The 21,888-nt window shown below is 42.5% G+C and overlaps 1 protein-coding gene across 6 annotated transcripts in view; it reads right to left on the bottom strand.

Moving 5' to 3' along the window:
- rapgef1b (Rap guanine nucleotide exchange factor (GEF) 1b) overlaps window positions 1-11,903 on the bottom strand; it is a 47,112-nt gene extending 35,209 nt beyond the window's left edge. For 2 of the 6 annotated variants that reach the window (XM_080865886.1, XM_080865885.1), the window contains exon 1: window positions 11,620-11,902. In XM_080865886.1, coding sequence (XP_080722012.1) covers window positions 11,620-11,647 — 28 coding nt within the window. In that variant the 5' untranslated portion in view covers window positions 11,648-11,902. Of the gene's footprint in view, window positions 1-11,619 lie in introns of all 6 variants that reach the window. The other 4 variants (XM_080865884.1, XM_080865887.1, XM_080865888.1 and 1 more) reach the window with 4 other exon arrangements.
- Between the last annotated feature and the right edge of the window lie 9,985 nt (window positions 11,904-21,888).

The raw sequence follows: 21,888 nt of genomic DNA, 5'->3' as shown, positions 1-21,888 counted from the left end.
TTACTCACGAACAAACAAAACACTGAAAAAAGCCCAACAATAACATTTTTAGGTTGTCTAAGTGACTTATATATTACGTTTAACCCGAGCAGCGAAACTCCGCGGTGATCTGAAAATGATGTGCCGGGAGTTGTGCCGTTCTCGGCCGCATCAGTAACCCTCGAGCTCCCGGCTAGCTGTCGAGCTGGTGGGTAGCAGACGCCTCTGAAAACGTCGAAGCACTTTTGCAAATATGGGATATCTTGATAAACCGAGCAGATATTTGATGTTTACACAACTACTTTCTCGCCTGAAAATATTTTAAAAGTTTATTTTGTGACCCAGAAAGATTAGTATGAGTAATTTTAAAACTTAGTAGCGGCCGCCATTGTTGGAAACTGGAGTTTGGCTGGGCCGCGCTATGAATTCTGGGATATGGTAGTAATTTGGACAGCCTTCGGCGCGTCGCTGTGACGTAATCGGTCTACAAATGCGGCCTCAGGAGGATGCAGCCCATGAATTTGGACATGTCCAGAGTATAATCGCAGCCTTTGCGGTTAGAAAATTGCACTTGATCATGTCGCGATATTATCGCAAATGCGATATATCGTTCAGCCCTAGCACTGGCTATGCAATATTATGAGTATTTAGATAATCCTCACTCTTGGATGCTTTCAGTATGGGTCTGTGTATTAATGGCAGGCAGGGGATGAGCTAATGGAGCTATTTGATGGAAGCGCTTGGCAGAGAATTTCATACAGGTTGTACTGAAAGCTATGGAGTGAGCCCTAAGGTCTAGTTGACTCAATTGTCCTCTGTGTCAGAGCGCAGGAACCCACACCAGCATCCACAGTCACAAACACAAAGGTTCTCCAAACTATTCAACCATGAGCAACAAAGGGTGGCAGAGGGGATGCCTTAAGGTCTGATTTTCAACAGCATCATCAACGCACAGAAAAAACATGCTGGAAGCTTCTGCTGACCCAATTGTTAATTTAAAAAAGGGAAAATGGTGACAAAAAGGGGACAAAGGGCTTGAATAAATAAATAAATTATCGCACTGTTTAAACTGTCCAGCTTTTCACGTACAAAGCAAAAGCATGATCGGTAGTGATGCAGTTAGCACGATGTTCATTAGATGCACTGGGAGGCGTAACGTTTTGCAAACAGACGGCAGCATGGTGGACAAAGGATAGCCAGCCGGCAAACATCCTGAAGAGAAGCAATCTCATCTCAGCCAGTGCACAGCCTTAATACCGGAGAGAGAGCAGTGTGAAGCACGGGGGGAGCAGGACGTTCATGAAGCAGTATAAGGATTGATTTATTCTTATCCCCCCCCCAAAAAAAGTTGCGGCAATATTGCCAATCCCTGAGCAAAACAGAAATTAGCTACAAAATCTAGAAACATCATGTTAAAAGCTGCCATGTGCATAGGGCTCACATCTCGTGCACACTGTGTTAAGGCCAGAGGACATCAGCACATCACATAACACAGTGCTGAAACTGAAAAATATACAAAACCAGGTTTCAGAATTGTTCTCTGGCTACTGTGTAGCTTTCCTTTTTATTTACATATGCAGCTATTTTAAGATCTAGTTTGTAATGCGAGTCATCTTCCTGCTAAAACAAAAATGACCAATCATTTGCTCATTCCACCTTCTTGACAGTGATGAACTCATCTTTTTGTTTGTCTTCAGTAACAGAGAACAATGTTTCCTTGGAGTTTTAGAGCAACCGTTTTTCAACTACAAGTTGATTTCTTCATGATGTGATTTTTCCCCCATTTCCAGAAGGACAAACGATTATCTGAGAAAATAATCAGCAGATTAATCTACAACGGAAAAAAAAAATCATTAGTTTAGCACCTAATTGTGATATTGATGGTTTTGTCATCTAGGAATCCATAGCAGTATCAGCTAATGATTCCATTAATGTGATGTGAGAGGCAAACGAGGCCACAGAGCAGCACGCTAAAGCTTTACTGGAGGGCAGGGGCAGTATGATGGAAAGGGTTAATAGCGGGGTGGGGGAGCGGAATTCACACAACATACACTTACACACCATCCTGGGTACCCCTCCTGTTCCTTCCCCGCTGACGCCTAAGTCACTGCTATGATTTCCTGTCCCTCGTCTCCCTCCCCTCTTCACAGCACAGAGCAGCCTGGACTCTGTAACTAACCCCCACATAACAACTTACCTTATAAAAATAGGTGGTGTCTAATAGCACATCACTAACAGACGCACACATTTACACAAACACACACGACACAAAGCAGCTCACTGCGATACACAACCACCCAACACAAACATGCTCAAACCAGCCTGATCCTTCAATTGACCTTCGGGCTGCAGCGATTTACTGCATTTTTTAGCGATCCATTTAAAGCTAGCTTTCTGAACCGATTCTTTCAGTAAAGTGAGACAGACCGTGTGGCAGGCGGCAGGTTCACCTGGGGTGAAACCGATAGACTAAGAAGCACAAAGTGCTATAAATACTCAGCTTGTCAGTATCTCTAACATCAAGCAGCACCAGAACAGAGACACTGCAACAGCTAAAAAACCCCTGTGATCTGCTGAGAATGAATTCAGAGTTCTCAGAGAACGGCAGCTGTTTGCCTCTTGCCAAACAGGCACTATAAAGCACTTGAGATAGGAGAACGATCCTACACACAGACAAACAGCCACAAGAGAACCGATCACTTCACTGTTGAGCACAAGACAGAGACAGATACAGAGAGGCAGAGAAGCACAGGAAACAGTAAATGGCCTCAACAGCAAGGAGTGGTACCACGCTCTCCATGTTAGAGAGCCGCACAAAGCCGATCTTGTCTGTGCAGCGGGCCACTCGTCATCCACTTGACACTTTGTGCACAAACACAGCACTGGATGAGACTGAAAGAGAGATGCCACATAATATATTTAATCTTACAGATCAAATGCACCCTGGCATACCAAACTTTGTGAAAAATGTCCAAATGTAGCTTCTTAAAAATAGCCTTGGATGACAGACGTGTCCTTTACAAAGACAAGACTTGCCCACGTATAGACACTTATAATTAGGCAGCGGTCGTCTAAACTGTACTAGAGAGATTTGAATCACTCATACACAAAAAGAAAATTAAATGCAACTTTGTAATTACTTCTATATTAATCCGTAATAACACATTTTTGTGTCATCTTTTTCCACAGTTGGAAAAAGATGACACAAATTTATATTATTTTTGGAAAACAGAGATCGATCTGTAGTCTACATGCTAAGGTTGGGCCACGGGATATAAATACTGTCAGTCAGTGATTAGCTGCAGGCTTTTATACATGTTTGTATGGGGGTTTTGAAAGGGCATCGTAGGAATCACCGTTTTCAATGAGTGAAATGTAGTCTGGCAAAAATCTATGTTAATAGTCACTTCCTAGTTACTTCCTAACGCGCATAATCGTTTATGTCAGTGTCAGCTGCCTCTAAGTGTCTGAGATTTGTTTTGTTTTTTTAGTTTTTTTTTTAAACCAAACAAAAGCTACAACTGTTATTTTATTTTTTTATTTGAACTGTTAAGCAGGCTATTATTAGCTCATTCTTGTCATCTGTACCAGTTTACTTGCTCAGCTGATGTCTGTCCACTTATCTGACATTCCACGGGTAAAAAGAAAAAGCTACATATTGCTGTTTCAGATGAATGAGCAAAGTTGCCTCTACATAACTGCATATCACCTTCCAGGGTTTTATTGATGTGCTGTTATTTTTGTCGTCTGTTCTTCCTCAGTATGCAGACACACTGCAGCAGACAGCATGACTGCACTTCCAAAAATAGTATGGTGGGCCCTTTACAATACATCTGACGCTATAAAATGATATCTTCATTTTATGTTTATGTTTTAAACAATAGAAAATTAGGCAGGACGCTTCCAAAGATAGAATCAGCATGGACAAGTCTAAAGACAAGCATTTTGGATGCTGAGGCTTTTGTAACAGAATTTAAGGGGAAAAAAGAATCAGTGAAATTTAACTCATTATTTGCTGTGAGATATCAGTCATATGAAGAGAAACAGGTCAAATAACAACTCAAAGTCTTCTCAGGCCAAAGCTGATAAATTATGTGATTATTTTGCCTTTAACCTCAGAAACATTCCATTTATTTCTGTTCATCATTGCTGTTTTAAAAGCACATTCACACATTCAGGTTGTATAAGAATGAACATCCAAGCAGAAGTGGGTCAGCGAACACTGAAACAAACAAACAAATTCCTGGATTTTGTCCACAGGGCTACAAGCTCATTCAGTCACTGGCGAAGTCAAGATTGTGCGTGTTTGCATGCATTTCATCTACAATCTGGGATTAATATAAAGAAATCAAACCAAGGATTCACATTCATCTACAACCAAACAAAAAACACCCACACCCACATGCACCTTGACAACAAGGCTGACTTGTTTGCAAGCAATGTCAACTTCTCTCGCTTACCATTCCTGATTTAGACTGGTGTCGGAAACTGGCAGCAACTGTGGGACGTCCCCTTCATTGTATGCCAGCTCCCTGACCCAGCCATGCCACCCTGGGGTCTACATGATTTGACACACTGAACGCAGGAAGGCACGCACACACACATGCACACTAAGGCGCAGCTTGACAGAACCCACCCCCCCCCGCCTTTAAATAGATTTCTACATTTTCCGCCTTTGAGATTGCTGCTTTCAGGCACACCAATGCCACTCGCCTTTTCTCTCTGTGTGTCCCTGCTGCTCACTTTTCTTCAATAGAAAACTCAACATAGACAGATTTTTCTTTTCTTTCCTTCATCCTTGCAATGGTCAGTACTGTATCTGCAACACACACAGTGCAGTCCCCTGTGTGGATACACAAAACACAAAATACCCTGTTCCCTTCAATCAAATTTCCATAATATCAAAGTGTTAGAGTTACAAAGCGTTACAATAGTGCGTTAGAGCGCTATTGTAACTCAGTCCGAAACAAGAACTGAAAGACAACATCATTGGACACATTTGGAGTTTCAGTAGTGGTTCTCTGTCACACCGCTTTTACTTCTACAATCTCATCACAAACACCAGCAGTCTGAGTGAGGATGCTGTGGGTTCTGGCAGATGGGTTATAAAGACCGTTTGATACGATGCGATCGTTCAGATAACAAAGATTTGGATTTAGACGAGCGAATTGAAGCAGCAAAAAAAGACTTTTAGGCAGTGTGCAAACCAAGTGACACCAAAAAACAACATAAACAATAAGATCCAGAAACTGATTATTTTGAAATTAAAGCCTCTGTAGTCAAATCAGCAGCTAATAGATGAATAACTACAAAATATTGTCCTTCTGCAGTATGACCAGCTATTTGTGTTTGGCCTCTGTGCATCTGTTTGAAACACATTACTCACGCTACGGTCTCTGCAGAGGGCCATCATGACTACAGGGTCTGGGCAGCTCAGGGTACACAGACAAAATACACACAGTGAACACTGACTTTTGTTGCCTGCTGGGTTGAAATACATAGATTTATTAGGCTGAGCGCACCACAGACTGTGTGTTTTCAAAACAAGGTATTATGGCACTCGGCACTGTGTAATTACACAGCGATAGACTCGGCTACCTTAATTATGGAGCCTCTATGTTATACCAGCTCATCAGGGTGGATCTGTTCACGCAGCTTTAGCAGGAGGAAAGAAAAAAAATCAAACAGGGTTAACCCCAACATGTGGGTCAGAAAACATGCCCAGTTACCAAGGTGAGGCGAGGCAGGCAGCTTGGAGTTAAAATACCAAGATTACAGCTCCATAGCGCACATTTTCTGTATTGCGTAACAGGATTAAGACCAAAGCATGCAGGCACAGTATCAGATCCTAACCTGATGAGCCAGGATTAGAGCAGTTATGGCTTCTGTCTACATTTTTTTTCGGGGGGGGGGGGGGGGGGGGGGGGGGGTAAATAAGGCAAAGAGGAAGCCTGTGATTGAAGGCTGTGGCCCCGCAGAGCAGCCTCCTCAAACTGGGTCCACCCAAAGCTTCAGCAAAGCAAATGAGCACCTTCCATAAAGCCACACGACACAAAAAGCACAGAGAGGAATGTCCCCTGCATTTTATTCCACCAGCGAAGGCTCCAAAGCTTGCAGCCGCAGGCTCAGACAAATAATCGTCACAAAAAGCAATGCGTGTATGCGTTTATTTTAACATAAACTGCAGAATGAGTGTAACGCCATTAAAACTTTTGAAACCTGATGAGGGAAAAACAAAAAAACAAAACAAAAAACAAAAAAACAAACACACTTCACATTTCTAGTAATGCTCATCTGCTAAAGTAAATGTCCTTGTCTAGTTTCTTCTTTGGGTATTCGAAGTCATTACGAGTTAAAATACCCAACATGCTTGTTTCTCCAGTAAAACAAATGTACAACTGATCACCAGCAAAAGTGCTGTGTGCTGTCTTTACCTGTGTCTTCATCTAAATCACCCTGCAGAGAGGAGTCTGTGTCCTCTGAGGAGGCCTGGCTCCTCCAGCTTATATTGCCCATCCAACAGTCCACGCAGCAACTAGTCCAGGTGATACTGATGCTTACGCCCTTTGTATACTGTGTCGTAGGTCACAGTGGCATTTTTTTAGAGCTCTCTCTCACAAAGGCACTGCTGAGAGTTAGTCATAACTAACTTAGCCTCATGATCATCCTCACTTGACTCAGCCACGTTACACAGGACTTCAGAGGAAGAGCCACATATAGCAGTGACACAAGTCAGGAGGAGTCCAGAAGCATTGTGCTTTTCCCAAATCCAGTGTGTTTTATATTCATATTCTTATAAATCTTGACTTAAGCAATCCTGGAAGGATGTCTGAGTGGGTGTCGTCACTGGTCCTGGAGAGAGTCCAACACTCCACAGTTATCTGGAATGGAGAATGCACTCAACAGTAATAAGGAAATGAGACGGCCACCTGCGGGAATAAACGACCTGCTCTCTGGCATGTAGGCCAACACGCAGCAGTGAACTCAGGGGAAGCATCTTCTTTCTATCCTTTTGAGATAGATTCAACACCTCAACAAAGTCTCTCAAAAACACACGTGGAAGTTGAGAGATGGGGAATATGACCCGCCAGTGACATACTGCTGCACTGAATTACACGTGAGACCACTGAAAATTATCTCAACTGCAGTCTTTCGCTCCACCTGGAAGGTGATGAAAGCACCTTAAAAATGTTCATGTTACAAAAACCCAGACTTCCCTTCGCTTCTAATCGATTGCCCTGGTCCAGCCATTACGCCACATGTAATCCATCCATTTCTCTATCCGATTCACTCTCTGCTCACAGACTTTATCCACCCTCTCCCTTTCTCTTCCCAAGCTCTTTTCCCTCCCTCTTTTTGCATTCCCATACACGGCACCAAAAAAAATAAATAAAAAATGTAATTACAACACAGCTAAACCTATATGGGAAAAGCAAGCCTCTCATTCTGTGGTAGAGGGAGGGTGAAATGCTTGCTGCCATCAAACCTCAAAATTGCAGCATGACAAACCAGTGCTCATAGCTTGCTCTGTGCAACAGTGGGATCACTCATCAGCAATGTGGGCAGACCGAGTTATCCCGGGGAACCCTTTTGTAATCAGGACTGCTTTAGCTCTTGCTCAGAGTTTTTTTGACCCAGGCATGCAGAGCTCGGCATTTACGGACATTAGGAAAAAGAAGCTATTTTAAGTCTGAAGCAACGAGCTAACCGCTTAGCAAACGAGGGCCATCGAAGTTTCACACACACACTTTAGTTTTAGCTCTTGTAATGCCTGACAGTAAACAGTGCAGCTAAGACCCTTTCAAAGGGTGAACCACAGATGCGCACTGCCACACTATGCAGCGAGGGGGGTGCAGGGAGTCTAAAATAAGGAACTGATGGATCAGTTCTGCCGCTGCGGCTGGCTACTACCGTTGACTGTCCAGTAACAGAAGAGTCCGCAAGCTAATTTTAAAACACTGCACTGCTGCTCTCACGACTTTCTTACCAACACTGGTGTGCCAAAATGTGTCGTGTCACAACCCCAGTCTGCATGAGGGAAATTTTTGCAACCGTGAAAATCTCAACAATCTTTTCATAAGCAGCTTTTCTGGTGTGTTTAAATGTGTGTTTTGAGCTGTAAAGTGTGCACAGCATCCAAGCCTAATGCGAGTGGGAGAAAAAAAGAATTGTTCTTCTTTTTATTTCATTTTTATTTATTTTTTATTAAATTAATTTTATTAAATTATAAAAATTTTATTTAATTCACAAATGACTACGTGCATCTTTGAAATAAATGCCGCTCACGGGATAGAAATATAGTCTTGTAGTTCATCTTTAAAAAAAAAAAACTCAAGCCAAAAAAAGCAATACAGCACGTCTTAGTCGTGATCACCTGATATTATAATAAAAATGGTTTTTTTTTTTTTAAAAAGACATCTCTCAGTATTTTGTATATCATTAACAGGCTAATGTTAGCAGACTGAAATGAATAAATTAAGCACTGACAAACAAGCCCAGCTAGCCAACACACACACACAAACACACATGCACCCCCACCACAAAAACATGTTACAAAACTTTGCACTAACGCCGGCCAAGTGACTACAATAACTCAACCCAGAGCTGGTATGTTGTCTTAGAAAGCAGTGGCTAAAGAACAGATGCTGTTCTCTGCTGCTGAAGTAGTAGTAATGTTAGTGCATTAATGTAGCTAACTTACCTAAAAACAAAAACAAATACTAAAAGATATCGAAAAGCTGCACTGTCTCTCACATCACCTTTGACTGTACTGTCACTGAGACAGTGCATGAAAACTAGTTATTATTATGACTGCTATTATTAGAAAGACACCGGTGAAAAGAGCAGTGGAACTCTGAGGTTTGAGCAAAATAACAATCTTTAAAGTGTACAAAGGGCACATATCCTGGCAACGGGGAGCAGTTAGAACAGATTTTTATTGACCCGTGCAGTTTTAGAATGGTTTGTGTGAATGAAGGCTTCCTACACATGTAGACAAAACAAGAACGGAAATACAAATCGAACGAAGGAAAACTCATCCCAGGTGATGTGTCTCTGTTTTTACGCCGAAGATCTCCCTAAAAAGTGGATTCTGGGTTGGTTCTTCAAAGTGACGCTAAATGGGTTTTCTTTCTTAAAATTTTGTATCGCCTTCATTTCAAAAATTAGGCCATCTTGACAACAACAAATCCCATTTCAGGACTGCTGCGCTAAATGTTTCACATCTTAATTTAACTGCAACAGTGGAATCATTCTAAGTGGGTCATTTAAAGTATGACATCCAACAAGTAAACATACGGTACGTACATAAAACGCTGCGGGATTAGAAAGTGTCTGAGCAGAGTCTGCAAGTCACAGTGCAGCACTCTCAAAACCAGCCAGAAATAATTCCCGTCAACAATGCATCGTTCACCAGTGATAAGCAGTGGATGAGAAGTATTTTTAACTTTTGATCAATGTCAGCACCCCCACAACTATTTATACTACTAATCATGAGCTCATTTAGCAACACTCGGAAAACTTAAATTGCTTAACGCACTGAAAGACAGGAAAAAGAGAAGAAGAAAAAAAAAGATGCCTTGGAGCTATTAATATGTGCTGACACTGCACACCAACCCAGTCATTCAGCTCACATCATGACAGCATCTTCAAGTTTTAGCTTACACCAAAATGTGATCACACAGACTCAAAGCTTTTAAGCCTTCTGAGAAAAGCATTAAGAAACAGCTTCGGCTGTCTGGCTGCTGTTACGTTTTTTGGGGGACAAACACCGCAACACACTGAATCTGTTTATGGATTTCAGTTTTGGGCTGCTTGAGTGATGAAGTCATGTCGGTGAGTACGTAGAGAATGGGATTCAGCGCAAGAACCATCCATCTGATTTCATCAGAGGTGACACGCCTGGGCTCCACCGCACATGAGGTTCGCTTTTGCTTCCCGCGGGAAGGGCAAATTAGTGACTGGGTGACACCATCCCCGGTAATCGGAGGAGTATGTTGATGCAGCTAGTGAATTTGGTGTCCATGTGTTTGCTCCTCAAGGCACCATTCTGCCAGCGACTAAAACTGTCACCCTGTTTCTATCCAGTCTCCAGAGACGAAGCCTTTCACACTTTCTCTCACACTCAAGCACTGCCTGCTGCAGAGTTTTCTGTTCTGAGTCCCAAGTCTCGCCCTTCCCTGTTTCCATTACACTAGCAACCACCACAGTGTGTCCTTGGGGACATATTTGGGATCAATAGGCAGATGAGAACAGACCAACAAGTAAACAACTGGGAAGAATGGAAGCAGGGGAGAAGTGATGGTTTGGGTACTTGCTTTTAAGTTATCAGTTAAGCAAAGAGTCTACAAAAAAGAAAACAAAATAAAAAACTCTTGCATTGCCTCTGACTTTTCATTTAGTTGTGACCATATGTAGTCATCTGTCCGCAAGACACGAAAGGAATCGGAAACTTTTACGCCTATGAAGAATGACTGAGCTAGTGGAGGATGACACTCCCTCCCCTCCTGTTATTGGGGGCTCTCAGTGTGTGTGTGTGTGTGTGTGTGTTCGCCTTTTCGCCCACTTACTGCAGGCAACACTGGGCAGGACACTATGTGGAGCGAAGCAAGGAGACAGCTGCTGGAATGGGATGCAAGTGTAGCTGACGGGTATAAAGTTTCCTTCCCAAAATCCCATCCATACCCCAACACTACTGCGTTTCCTCCCGTAGTGATTGTGCTCCGCAGTGAGAGTGAAAGTGAGAAAGTGAGCGACACGAGTAGACAAAATGAAAAAAATAAAAATAAAAATACGGGTCAAACCAACAACAAAAAAAAAATGCCACGTGCACAATAGTGAAAATCAACACAAATACACACCCAGCAGCCCAGCGCGTGAACGCAATCCCATTCCAGGGGTAACAAGGCAGCTAGCCTTAGCCAGTAAAAGCTAACCTTGAGCTGCTGCTAGCTAAACCCGTCTTTAGATGTTCGCGGACGGCCAATTGGGAAGCAGGAGAAAAATGTCACACGATATATTCACTCATTTACGCGTCTTCCAAAGGGGAAAAAGGCGAAACACACGTGTTTCCTCTTGAGTGAAATTCAGAGATTTGTCCCGAGATGGTTAGCAACGCTCGCAGACAATCAAACCGGGGTGGTGTATTTACGACCCCCGTACCGAGAGTGAATGGAGAAATGCCGGTGTAGTACCATGGAAGAAAAGCCAGCACGATTTTTCTTAAAAAAAAAAAAAAAAAAAAAAGCTATTTCCCCGGATTAGCTCGCTAAACTGTTTTGAACACGAGAAGCTGTATTATTTTAACTAATGGATCAGTTAACCAGCTCTCCTTAAGTCAGCCTTTTGGTTTAAAAACGGGACAAAAAATATGAAAATATCATTAGCCGCTACCAGCTAGCAGACGCTTTATTTTAACTGGATAGCCGAGAAAAAGAACAATCCGTGAGGCCCAATTAAACCACCATTTACACCCAACACACTCATCCAAGCTTTATCTGGAGCACCCCCTTTTTTTGTTGGCGTATGTGTTGGTCAACAGACCCCCATAATTTAATCCATCCGAGCCCCGTGTAAGGGAGACCGTTATACAGTATCCCGAAGGTGGAGCGGTGAGGTTCAGTCTAGCCGGGCAGGACTTACCTTGCTTGCTCTCTATTTTTCTCGACATTTTCGTAGCCAGCAGCTGTGATCCCACTCGCAGTTCAACAAAACCGTAGCTACAGACGAGCCTCGCCGTGCCTCTCCTCGGATTATTCCCTCATTTTCGATATGTTGTTGTGTCCACGAGATGATTCCGCCCCGGTTAATATAATATATTTATAGGCCACAGACATTGGTACGGTTATAAACTGCCTCCGTCCGTCTCCGGGTAATTTTCACTGGATACACACACACTACGCTCACGTTAATGCCTTGAGCGGAGACTCGGCTAGGGTAGGCTATCATCCAGTGCAACAGCGCCCCCTTGCGTCAGGAATTAGCCACGCCATCTGTCAACAAGAGCATGGGCGTGTTTCGATTTCAGTTCAAAGTTAAAGCAAGCCCCGAATGTAAACCATACTGATTTTGCAAGTGCTGTTGCACACAGTCTCATAAATTAAGTCATCTGTCTTTTTCATGCAATTAAATAATAATAATGTGGAAATTCACCAATCATCCATTCACCCATATATCAATCTATCGCAGATGGAAAAAAATGCAGAGTAGCCTGGACGGCAGCGATTTTTTTAACCTCATCAATTTTAGCAGCAGAAGGCTAATGAAATGATGGAGTGCGCAGGCTTCGAACAGCCATTTCAGCAGCTCGGTTCAAAACCAGCATCATGGCCGAAAAGACAGAACAAGTCTTAAAAACTAGTAAAAGCTCCTGAAGAAATCAAGTGTTGCACAAAAAGATAGATCAGGGGTGTTGATCGGTGTGATCATCAAAACAAAGCAATGGGTCTCTATATAATAATTAATAATTAATTTAAGGTTAATAATCAGTTTCAGCAAATTAAAAAGATTACATCGCCACTGATGTTTAGATTGCGAGGGATCTAAAGGTTTAAAGCTTTACTCACAGACATTTGGTTCTTTTTTCTTGTTAATATCTATGTTATTCGCATGTTTTGGAATAAAGTTGAAAAGCACATAACGATTAAAAGTACAATACCTGGTTAAATGAAGGAACCTATCTAAACAGACTTGTGAGCGCTAGAAAATGCATGGACACTTCGCAGCTTTTTTCTGGAAGTGTAACTGGTTTGCATTTTTTTTCCTTGCACATGTCTTTTCACTCTGCGTGTATACACTAGTTTGCATTTCTTCCTATTAAAAGAGGGTTTTTCTTTTCCGCTGTCGCCAAGTGCTTGCTCACAGGGTCTCTGATTGGAGGGGTTTCTCTGTAGTACTGTAGGGTGTAGTACTGTAGTATTAAGCGGTTACAGTTAAGGTTAGTGTATTTCTGAACACATTTTTCCTCTCTAAGGCACTTTCAGGGCAGCTTTTACTCTGAAAAAGCAGGATTTCTTGTATTTTTGCTAGTATACTTGCCTAGAGTTCAGTGTGTATGTGTGTGCAGTGTTTTGACCAGGAAACCATCCCACACATCTTGGCTGCATCTTATCCTCCAATCAATTAAGTCAAAAGATAATGGTACGGACAACAGCCAGAGTAACTCTTAATTAGATTTCCCCCCCATAAATGTTTTATACATAGCAGAGGTGATTTATGCTTCGAGTGTTATGAATCACTACTGGCCGTTTGAACATTTAGCATCAGCTCTAGTTTGTATATCTAGAGGAGAACCTGTCATTTTTTCCCACATTTGATCTCTAATCAAATGCCAGTAAATAACAGCATTCACAGAAGTTCTTTTAAATAAGCAAGAATTGTGATTTTAAAAGTGGTAGTTGAAAATTGTAATATTTCAATAATATCTATGTCTTCTGTCATAGACATTTGTTTTTTGTCGATATCTTTTGGCTCATTTGAGCTATCCTAATAAGTCCTGATGTACTAAATAGAGGACATCGTGGGCTTTCCATTGATATGTCATGTGTTTGGGGGCGTCTTTTAGCTCCAAAAGGAAGGCAATCATAAAAAAGTGGAAAGATTCACTGTTCCTCGGTTCTCGGGAGGATATATTAACGTCTGCTTTGTAATTACAGAGTAGTTTGAACCATTTACAAGTTAAATGGAAGCACACAGCCCCCTGTTGGGCACGCTAAAACCTTGCTTAGATGCATATACTACAACTACATTTTTCTTATTTTCTCCCTGTTACCATTCATGTACTGCATGTGACAGGAAAATTAAAGGCCGAGTAGAAGAAGAAAGGGGAAGCATAGCTCTAATTTGATGCTCGTTTCAACTGCTGACTATGGCTTTTGCTCACTTAGTGCTTCACATTATTCTCTCTATTAAAGTGCAACCATCTAGATTATGTCTTGAGTGTACCAAGACGAAGCGAGCATGCCATATCAACTTTTTATGAATAATTGATCTGACTGACAGAGTGATCTACATTCCTTGAGTGATGTGGGTCAGCTCATACACGCGCAGTGCGCCCGTGAACGCAGAGGCATGCATTAAAATACTGAGATAAGGAGTTCATTACACACTGTTGGCCGCTTCTTCTGAGCTTTGGTGCCGCTCACCTCATCAGCGACCGATTTAATCGCTTATCAGAGAAAGGCCTTGAGTGTCAAGGATTCATATTTACACTGGCAGTCATTATGCCTGCTCCCTTGTGCTCTTGCTTGCGCAGCAGAAGCCACACCCGTATAAGAAGTGCAAAGTGCTTGCTTTGTGTGTTTGTGCTAGGGAGAGGTGTGTGGGTGTGTGTGTGGAGGAGGGGAAGGAGTGGAATACGTCCCCCGAGGCTATGATAAAGTCACAGAGGGAAGACAATGATCTGCCAAGCAATGCCAGACTTGTCAGGGCAGGATAGGGCCTCACAGCGCAGTCAGAGTTGGTCTGTTTTAGAGCGTCTTGGTGTTTTCCTGACAGCCTGCATTCAGTCTCCCACAGAAACATCCAAGCAGCTGCCTCATCTAATGACCACGTTCAATTTGGGGCTTGAAATTTCAGCTTCACAAGGCTAAAGCCTCTCTGCCACGAGTGACAACTGATTGCTGGCTCTACTAACGAGACAAGACTTTAAAATATACACAACAATAACTAGAGGAGTCTTCTACATCTTACTGCTTTGCCACACGACTCACATTTGTCTTTGTTTTCTTTCATATCATTTTCACTTTTTTCATTAAATGTCACTTAAGCCTCAGCGCAGCCCTTTGCTGACATCCGTTGGCTGCGTAGTAAACCAAGCACACCGAGTCACGCCGCTTTATGCCACAGAGTGGTGCTCTTGGTCCACCGATCATACTTGTATGCTGGAGCTCAGCCTCACGACCCCGTGGTGGTACACTTCTAGTAATGTGCTGTACATGTGGGTAAATGTCACAGAATATGGTAATACAATGATAAAGCTCTTTGATGAGCTTCACTGAGGGCAGGAATTAAAAAAAAATCTGTATGACCATCTTAATAAGTCACCAAATAGTTTAAAAAATTCCACCAATTAATTCCACTGTTTAAAGTTATAACTACTCCCCTTAATGAAGACAAATGTTTGGAAATAGCAAGCAGGTTAATCCATCACCACGCTCAGATATTCAGGGTCGATACCTTTGATGAATGTGGGAAGCTTTATACTGGTTCACACTGGGAAATTTCCACTCTGGGCTTGCAGCAAGATCAGGTCAGCTGTGCGCTGGATGCAGTTCACCGTTAGACGGGGCAAAGAAAGGAGAGGCAGGAGAGTTTTGTTAGCTGAGAGTTGTCAGCGAGAGCTTTGAGATGGGGTTTGATCTTCGCGGTGGTGCAGTGCTCAAACACAGTTTAAGACTTGGTTAACCTTGGCCAGCGGTCGCACCGTTCTGTCTGTCTCGCATCTGAGAGTTGGAGAAAGAAGGAGGGGATCAGCGAGGCTTATATGAGTGAAATGCATTTTAATTGAGAGGGAGCGGGGGGAAGGCCTACCTTGACAACAATCAGGGTCCTCTGTCTTTGGACCTCTGTTAACGTACAGTGATTTTCAAGAGAGGTTTTCATGATAGGATTAAGATGGTGGGCCGGGGTTGGGAGGTGGAGAAGATGGAGAAGCGTCGAACAAAGAGGACAAGGTGTCTGGGTCATAACCTACTCAATACTGCATGAGAATAGAACAATCTGTCACTGCCACAAACAAACACACTGAGATGTCGACAAGGTTAGGAGAAATCACATGGTGAAGAGAGGGGGTCATCAGCAGTTGTCATGGTAAAACAAACAGTGCTGCATTAAATCTGTGCACTAAAACTGCATATTCAGACTAAAAATTGAGATTTGCTTCCCACACTATATAACGCACACATATACAGTAACTGTTGCAAACATTCGTGGATGCAGCCACGCTATAAACACAGAGAAATTATTTATGTGCTGAGGCAGGCATTGTCGAGCTGCTCTTTAGAGCTCCACGGGACAGCGGGCCTGGCTCTTAGAAAGCCCAGCTGCTCGCCTTTCAAGATCACTCGGTCCTGTCACTATGGCAGAGAAGGTCTTACAGTCTAAACTCACCCCCTCCTCTCCATATTTTCTGTGGCACTTTTAAATAGAGGGGTCGACCTATCTTCGAGGTGGGACCCTCCCTCGCCCTCTGTACCAGGCCTTCCAGTGCTCCTGATTGACATTTAAGTCCGACGGTAGGGTAAAGAGGGCCAAAGAGCATGAAATGAGAACGGCCGCGGGGCTGCACACCGAGACTTGACCACTCCCTTTCTCACACACCCCCGTCGCCCACCTCCATTAGTCGCTGAAGTCCCCTGGGGGAACTGCAGGCGACTCTCAGCCTGAGAGGTGAGCTCACAGTTCCTTAGTGTGAAAGCACAAAGAGGTCGGGATGAGATGTAACGATGCAGAGAACAATTACGGTTCTTCAGATGATCATCTTTGCAGTGAGGCTTGGCCTTCTTTACTTCTTATGCTTTCTCCTTTAGAAGGCTAAATGTCAGCGTTTATCCTTCCCTTTATTTTGCTCAGCAGGTCAGAGGCATTTCAGGGATCTTTGAGGATATCGCAAGCATTTATTTTTTACTTTCCCCCCCCTGCAAATCTTATCTATTAAGATCTATCATACTTGTGTGTACCCTGTAAATGTACTGTGTGGTTTTGTAACATTCCAGTTTCACCACGCACCCATTTCTGTGCGTTTTAAGTTGAAAATCTGCCATTTGAGCGGCCGCCTCTTCACACAAGCCATCGCTCCATTTTCATGCATAATACTGGTCAACCTTACACTGGCAAGTGTTATCAGTGGATATTAGCAGTTGAGCGGGATGCGTCAATGTCTACTCCTGCTGGTTTGGCCTAGTTTTCACAGTAGCAGTTATTATAAGCTAGGCACAGAGTAAGACAGTCTGGTCTGTGGGTATCACACTGCGTGAGGGGGTTACTGTTAAAAGCCTGAAGAGTTTGCAACATGGCTGAGCTGCATCGCTATCCAACTTTACAATCCACACAAGGGCCATTTAACAGGATCAGTGGTTAAAACTCATTAATCGAATTAGGTGTTTGCCGCCTGAAGTTAAAGCTGCTACACTGAGACTTGGATACAGTGAGCTGTGTAAGTTTGTGTTTAAGCAGGCAGGCAGTGGGGACACCCGACTTTGTGAACATAACTGAAGAATGTAAGATATTCAAGCTGATACCATAGATGTTTTTACTAAAGATCTCAGATGAGTTCTAATCTGACCTCAAGGTCAAGGTCAGAGGTCAAGTTTATTGAAAACCTTGTGAGCACATGTTGCTGTATTTAAATACACCTTTGAAAAATAAGAAGTATAATCACTGATGGGTCATGCATAACTATGACAATGCAGTAAGACAACAGCACTCGGAAACTGCACCTACACTACACTAAAACTTTATGATATTTTTATTACAGCATACAGAGGTCCGTCTGTTATGGCGTCAATTTGACGTCATAGGGTGTTGTATTTAAAAACTAAAAGGTGTGTTGTACAGCTCTCTTCATGTCCTTTCATATGATATATAACTTGATATGGCTTCTTGATTTTTTTTCCCAATTGTCAACTTTGACCTTGGGTGCTATTAATGAAGGTCAAGGTTAAATGCTTAACCAGCCTAGGTACTCATGTCCCCCAAGACCTAGTATGTTGTTGTGAAGTTTGAAGATGAGCCATAAAAAATTGCGGGTAATAAAAAACTTTTGCTGATTTTCACATTTTACTGTGACCTTGAATCACTTTTCACCGAAATGAAACAAGCTCAAACTGTTTTTTGTATCTATCATCATTCAAACTTTAAAAATCTTGAAAAATGTATATAACGACATTAGATTTCAATAAAATTTTTGATTTTATAGACGGGAAAATGATCAACTATTTGGATATCTGTGACAGTTAAGAGTATGTGAACCTCACGCTAACAAGAAGATGAAATTTGGTCACGTGTTTCCGATGAGTGGGTTCACAAACAGGTGTGAATAGGCGACCCATTTTTGTTTCAAGAGCAGCGATCTGTCAGCGTCTTATCTTCTTCACTGTCCTTGTTTGTGGAAGTGTCTTACGGCAAAAACAAAGCAGATATCTGAGGACTTGAGAAAGAATTCTCTAGAAAAACACCCCCGTTTGAAAGGATTGATTTATTACAGCAGCACACTCCAAGCTCATCACTCCCCGTGAACATGACACATATGACCCCGGAGTCTACAGGTGGACTCTCGGGTAGTGGAGGTGTTGAAACGACAGGCAGCGATGACAGGCAGCAGAGGTACTGACATGTCAGAGCTGCGATGTGTTTGGTATATATGAGGGGTGTGAGACATATAGCTGCAGTGCAGCTCAGCCTGAACTACCTCACAGGCTTCGCTCCATTTGTTACAGGATTTTGTTTTCTGTTGAACATTTTGTACTCTAATAATCCACAGACAGACATACTTATGTACAAATTAAGGAAATTTAAGGGCACTGCTACCCTCAAGTGGTTGCACATTGGTGCCTATATACAATTTGCTAAAGAACACGTGGACAAGTCAGAAGGCTGCTTGAGTGATATACCAATAGAACATTTTAGTTAAACTAAATGTAACTAAGTGTTTTCTTTGACTTCCATTTCTCCAGTCCGTTCTCGGAGTGACGTGCCGTTCAGTTTCCTTCCCATCTCTATCCCTTGTTCTGCCTCCCTGCATATGGTAGTTTGCGTGGTGTGGGTCCTGGGCCCTTCCTGTGAGCCCGGTGCCTCTGGGGTGGGGCACCTTTTGCTCTGTCTTGGGATGGAGGGATGGCTGGGTCGTCCTGTGTTGTTGTGGGTGAGCCCCGGTGCCCTGGTTGTCGTGGCTGGTGTCCTTCCTGAGCTTTGGGTCTGTTTGCTGTCCCTTGGCTTGTGTAGTGGGCTCCTCTTTCTGGGTGGGACCAGGATGTGCTGTCAGGCCTCTGTTGGGTCTCAGTGGGGGCCCCAGGCACCAGTGGAGACCTTCCTGAATGTTTGTGGCTTGGCACACTGATGTCCACTGCAGCTTGCTCTTTGCTGTTGGTTTCTGGGGTCATGTGAGTTTTATTCACTGCTCTATGCTCTGCTGTTTGGGCTCTGGTGAACTTGATGGGAGAAGGGAGGGGGTCCTCGCAGCATAAATTCCCACATTGCCTGTAGTTTCAGTTCATATCTCTGTCCTTGTTTAAGTGTTTTGTTTCACAGTGGGGCTTTTTGCTCTCTTTGAAGGGAAATGGATATTAGGGATAGGATACTGGGTAAGATCACATGCAAATGTTCACAATTTAAAAACAACAACAACAACAACAACAACACCTAAGCTTTTCTACAAAAGAATGCTAAAAGAAGAATAAAAATAGAATAAAATGAGCAGTTATCATGTCAGACTTCAGGCTGTTCTGTACAAATGGGCCACAAATTCCCCCAAGCTGATGTGCGGGGCTGATTAACGGTGATGAAAAACATTTATATTGGAGATATTTCTACAAGGGATCATACCAGATACTCAAAACAAGAGTTGATATACGTTTAACATTTTCTTCAATAAATAAATGACCATTGGCATCAATTTGTCACACTATTCGGTTCTCCTTATCTACATTTAGGACTCTTAGCATGCATATTTATGCACAATGTAGATAATTTGATAGAGTTCGCCATCCAATGAAGTTAAAACCACATTTACCTTTGATGGAAAGCACAGGAGAGCAGTTTAAGTTGGTTGTTTGTATGCAAAGTACGCGATCAAAAGGCTGTGTTGTGATTGTCCGGCCTGAAATGCACTGACAATAAAGCTCCCAGTTCCACACGGTAACTAGCAATGTTTACACCAAAAAACTGTGATACTCAGAAATATCAGTTCATACACGCTTGATGATTATGAGTTGCACAGTACTGGAGGTCACAGATGGCAAAGCCTAAATCCTGGATGATGGTAACAGCTTCGTGAGTATTAAATTAGAATTAAAGGTTTGGGGAAGTATGCCGCGTTCTGCTTGTTATGATTACAAATTTGAAATTGGAAGCGGCACACCGACATCAATGACCGACAGAGTTGAATTATTATCTGTACAAAGCTTCGACGCTAGCTGTAAAAACAACGTCGGTCAGGCCTAATTGCTGCCTCCGCGTCAGCAATACACTATAACAAGCCATTATTAAAGTAGACCAGCCCTGTTTCTAAACACATGCGAATGCACACATCCCACATACACCCCGTTAACATCTAACTCACTTACTTAAGACCCAAATGTTGCCTCTCATGGGTAGACTCACTATTTCCTTACATATTTTCTTCCGGGCTAATAATGGAGCAGGCTTATATCGTATACCAGCACATACTACAGAAGGCAGGGAAAGCCCTCGACATGTTGCCAGTCTATCACAGAGCTAACACAGATTGACAGATAAACACACACACTCCCATTCTTTCCTGTGGGAAATTTAGACTCCCTAATCCACCTGATTCTGAGTCTGTGGGCTGTGGGAGGAAGCCAGGATATCTCGAAGAAACTCGCATGAACAGAGAGAGAGCAAACACAGAATGCACTACTCGCTCAAGATCAACCCTAGGACCTCGAGTAGTGAGGTCGCCTACCAAGTGCCACCCTCTGCCATGATTCCTACAGGTTCAATCCCATTTTGAGCTTTGTCAATGTTGGTTTTAACATAAAGTTAATTGCCTGCATCGATCCTCATACCACCCATTACTAACCTGTTGACATAGATATATATATTTTTTTTTACTAGACATTGAAATATGACCAGAATCCTACTTCAGACAGAACATGTGAAAAAGTATTTTCACTCTGTATATGTGCTTTCATTTTTTTGTATTGTTTTACTTCCACTGGATAACATCATATTATGTTAGTCTGCCCTGCACTCAGTCGGGTGAAAAGCACTCAAAATGTTTAATACATTAGGGGTCCAGACCTGATATGCTGTGGGAGAAAAAAACACTCAAATGTTATTGAGCTTTTCACAGTCTTTCAACTCTGTTTAACTGTTTAGGTTTTATGACCCAGCTTTATTGTTTTGGTGCACCCTCGCTACATTTATCACACTTTTATCATTCCAGCTGAAACAGGCAGCTGTTTTCAGAGAAAAGTCTCAGATAAACCTATTGTGTACTACCTGCCCAGCAAATGGCAGAAAGATACATCCAATGACAGGCTAATAATGAACATGGTGGAGGACTGGCAACTAAACAACAGGATAGTTCAAACAAGTCTTGATGGAGGCAAGCAAAGGCCTAAATTTGGAGTGAATACTGGAGCTACATATGTTGGGTGGACAAAAACGTGATTGTAAATGAATGCAAATGCTGCCCCGTGATGACTTATATATATATATATATATATATGCTGACCTCATTAACTGAATCTTTGGCCATGTTTAATAAGCATCCACCACTGATGCAGTATACATACAATTCTGTGCAAAAGTCTTCTATCCCTCCATCCCTCATTTTTTACCCCTATTTTCTTTCCAAGGAGCTAGACGTATTAATTCAATAACACATAATTGTTATTGGCTACTTTCTCTCACTCACTTTCAGTCCCGTCTTTGTACCTGATTATTTTCAGAGGAATGATCGTTGTTTTTTTAAGCCACATAACACTGGCCCATGAATAATATGAAGAAAAAAACATCACCTAAGCAGAGAAGCTGACAACTCAGCATAGAAACCATTTGAAATTGTATTGTATTAGGCACTTTGTTACTAGCAGCGCGTGGCAAAAACACACATTTCTTTCAATTCCTTACAATGTGAAATTTTTGGTTTTATCACTGTCATAGAGAGAAGATAAAGAGAGAGGAACAATAATTTGAGTGTGAGTTTTGCAGTCATCTCTCAAACACGGT

The sequence above is a fragment of the Rhamphochromis sp. 'chilingali' genome (assembly GCF_963969265.1).
Source record: "Rhamphochromis sp. 'chilingali' genome assembly, chromosome: 2".
Taxonomy (NCBI): Eukaryota; Metazoa; Chordata; class Actinopteri; order Cichliformes; family Cichlidae; genus Rhamphochromis; species Rhamphochromis sp. 'chilingali'.
This window is presented reverse-complemented; position numbering and strand designations above follow the sequence as displayed.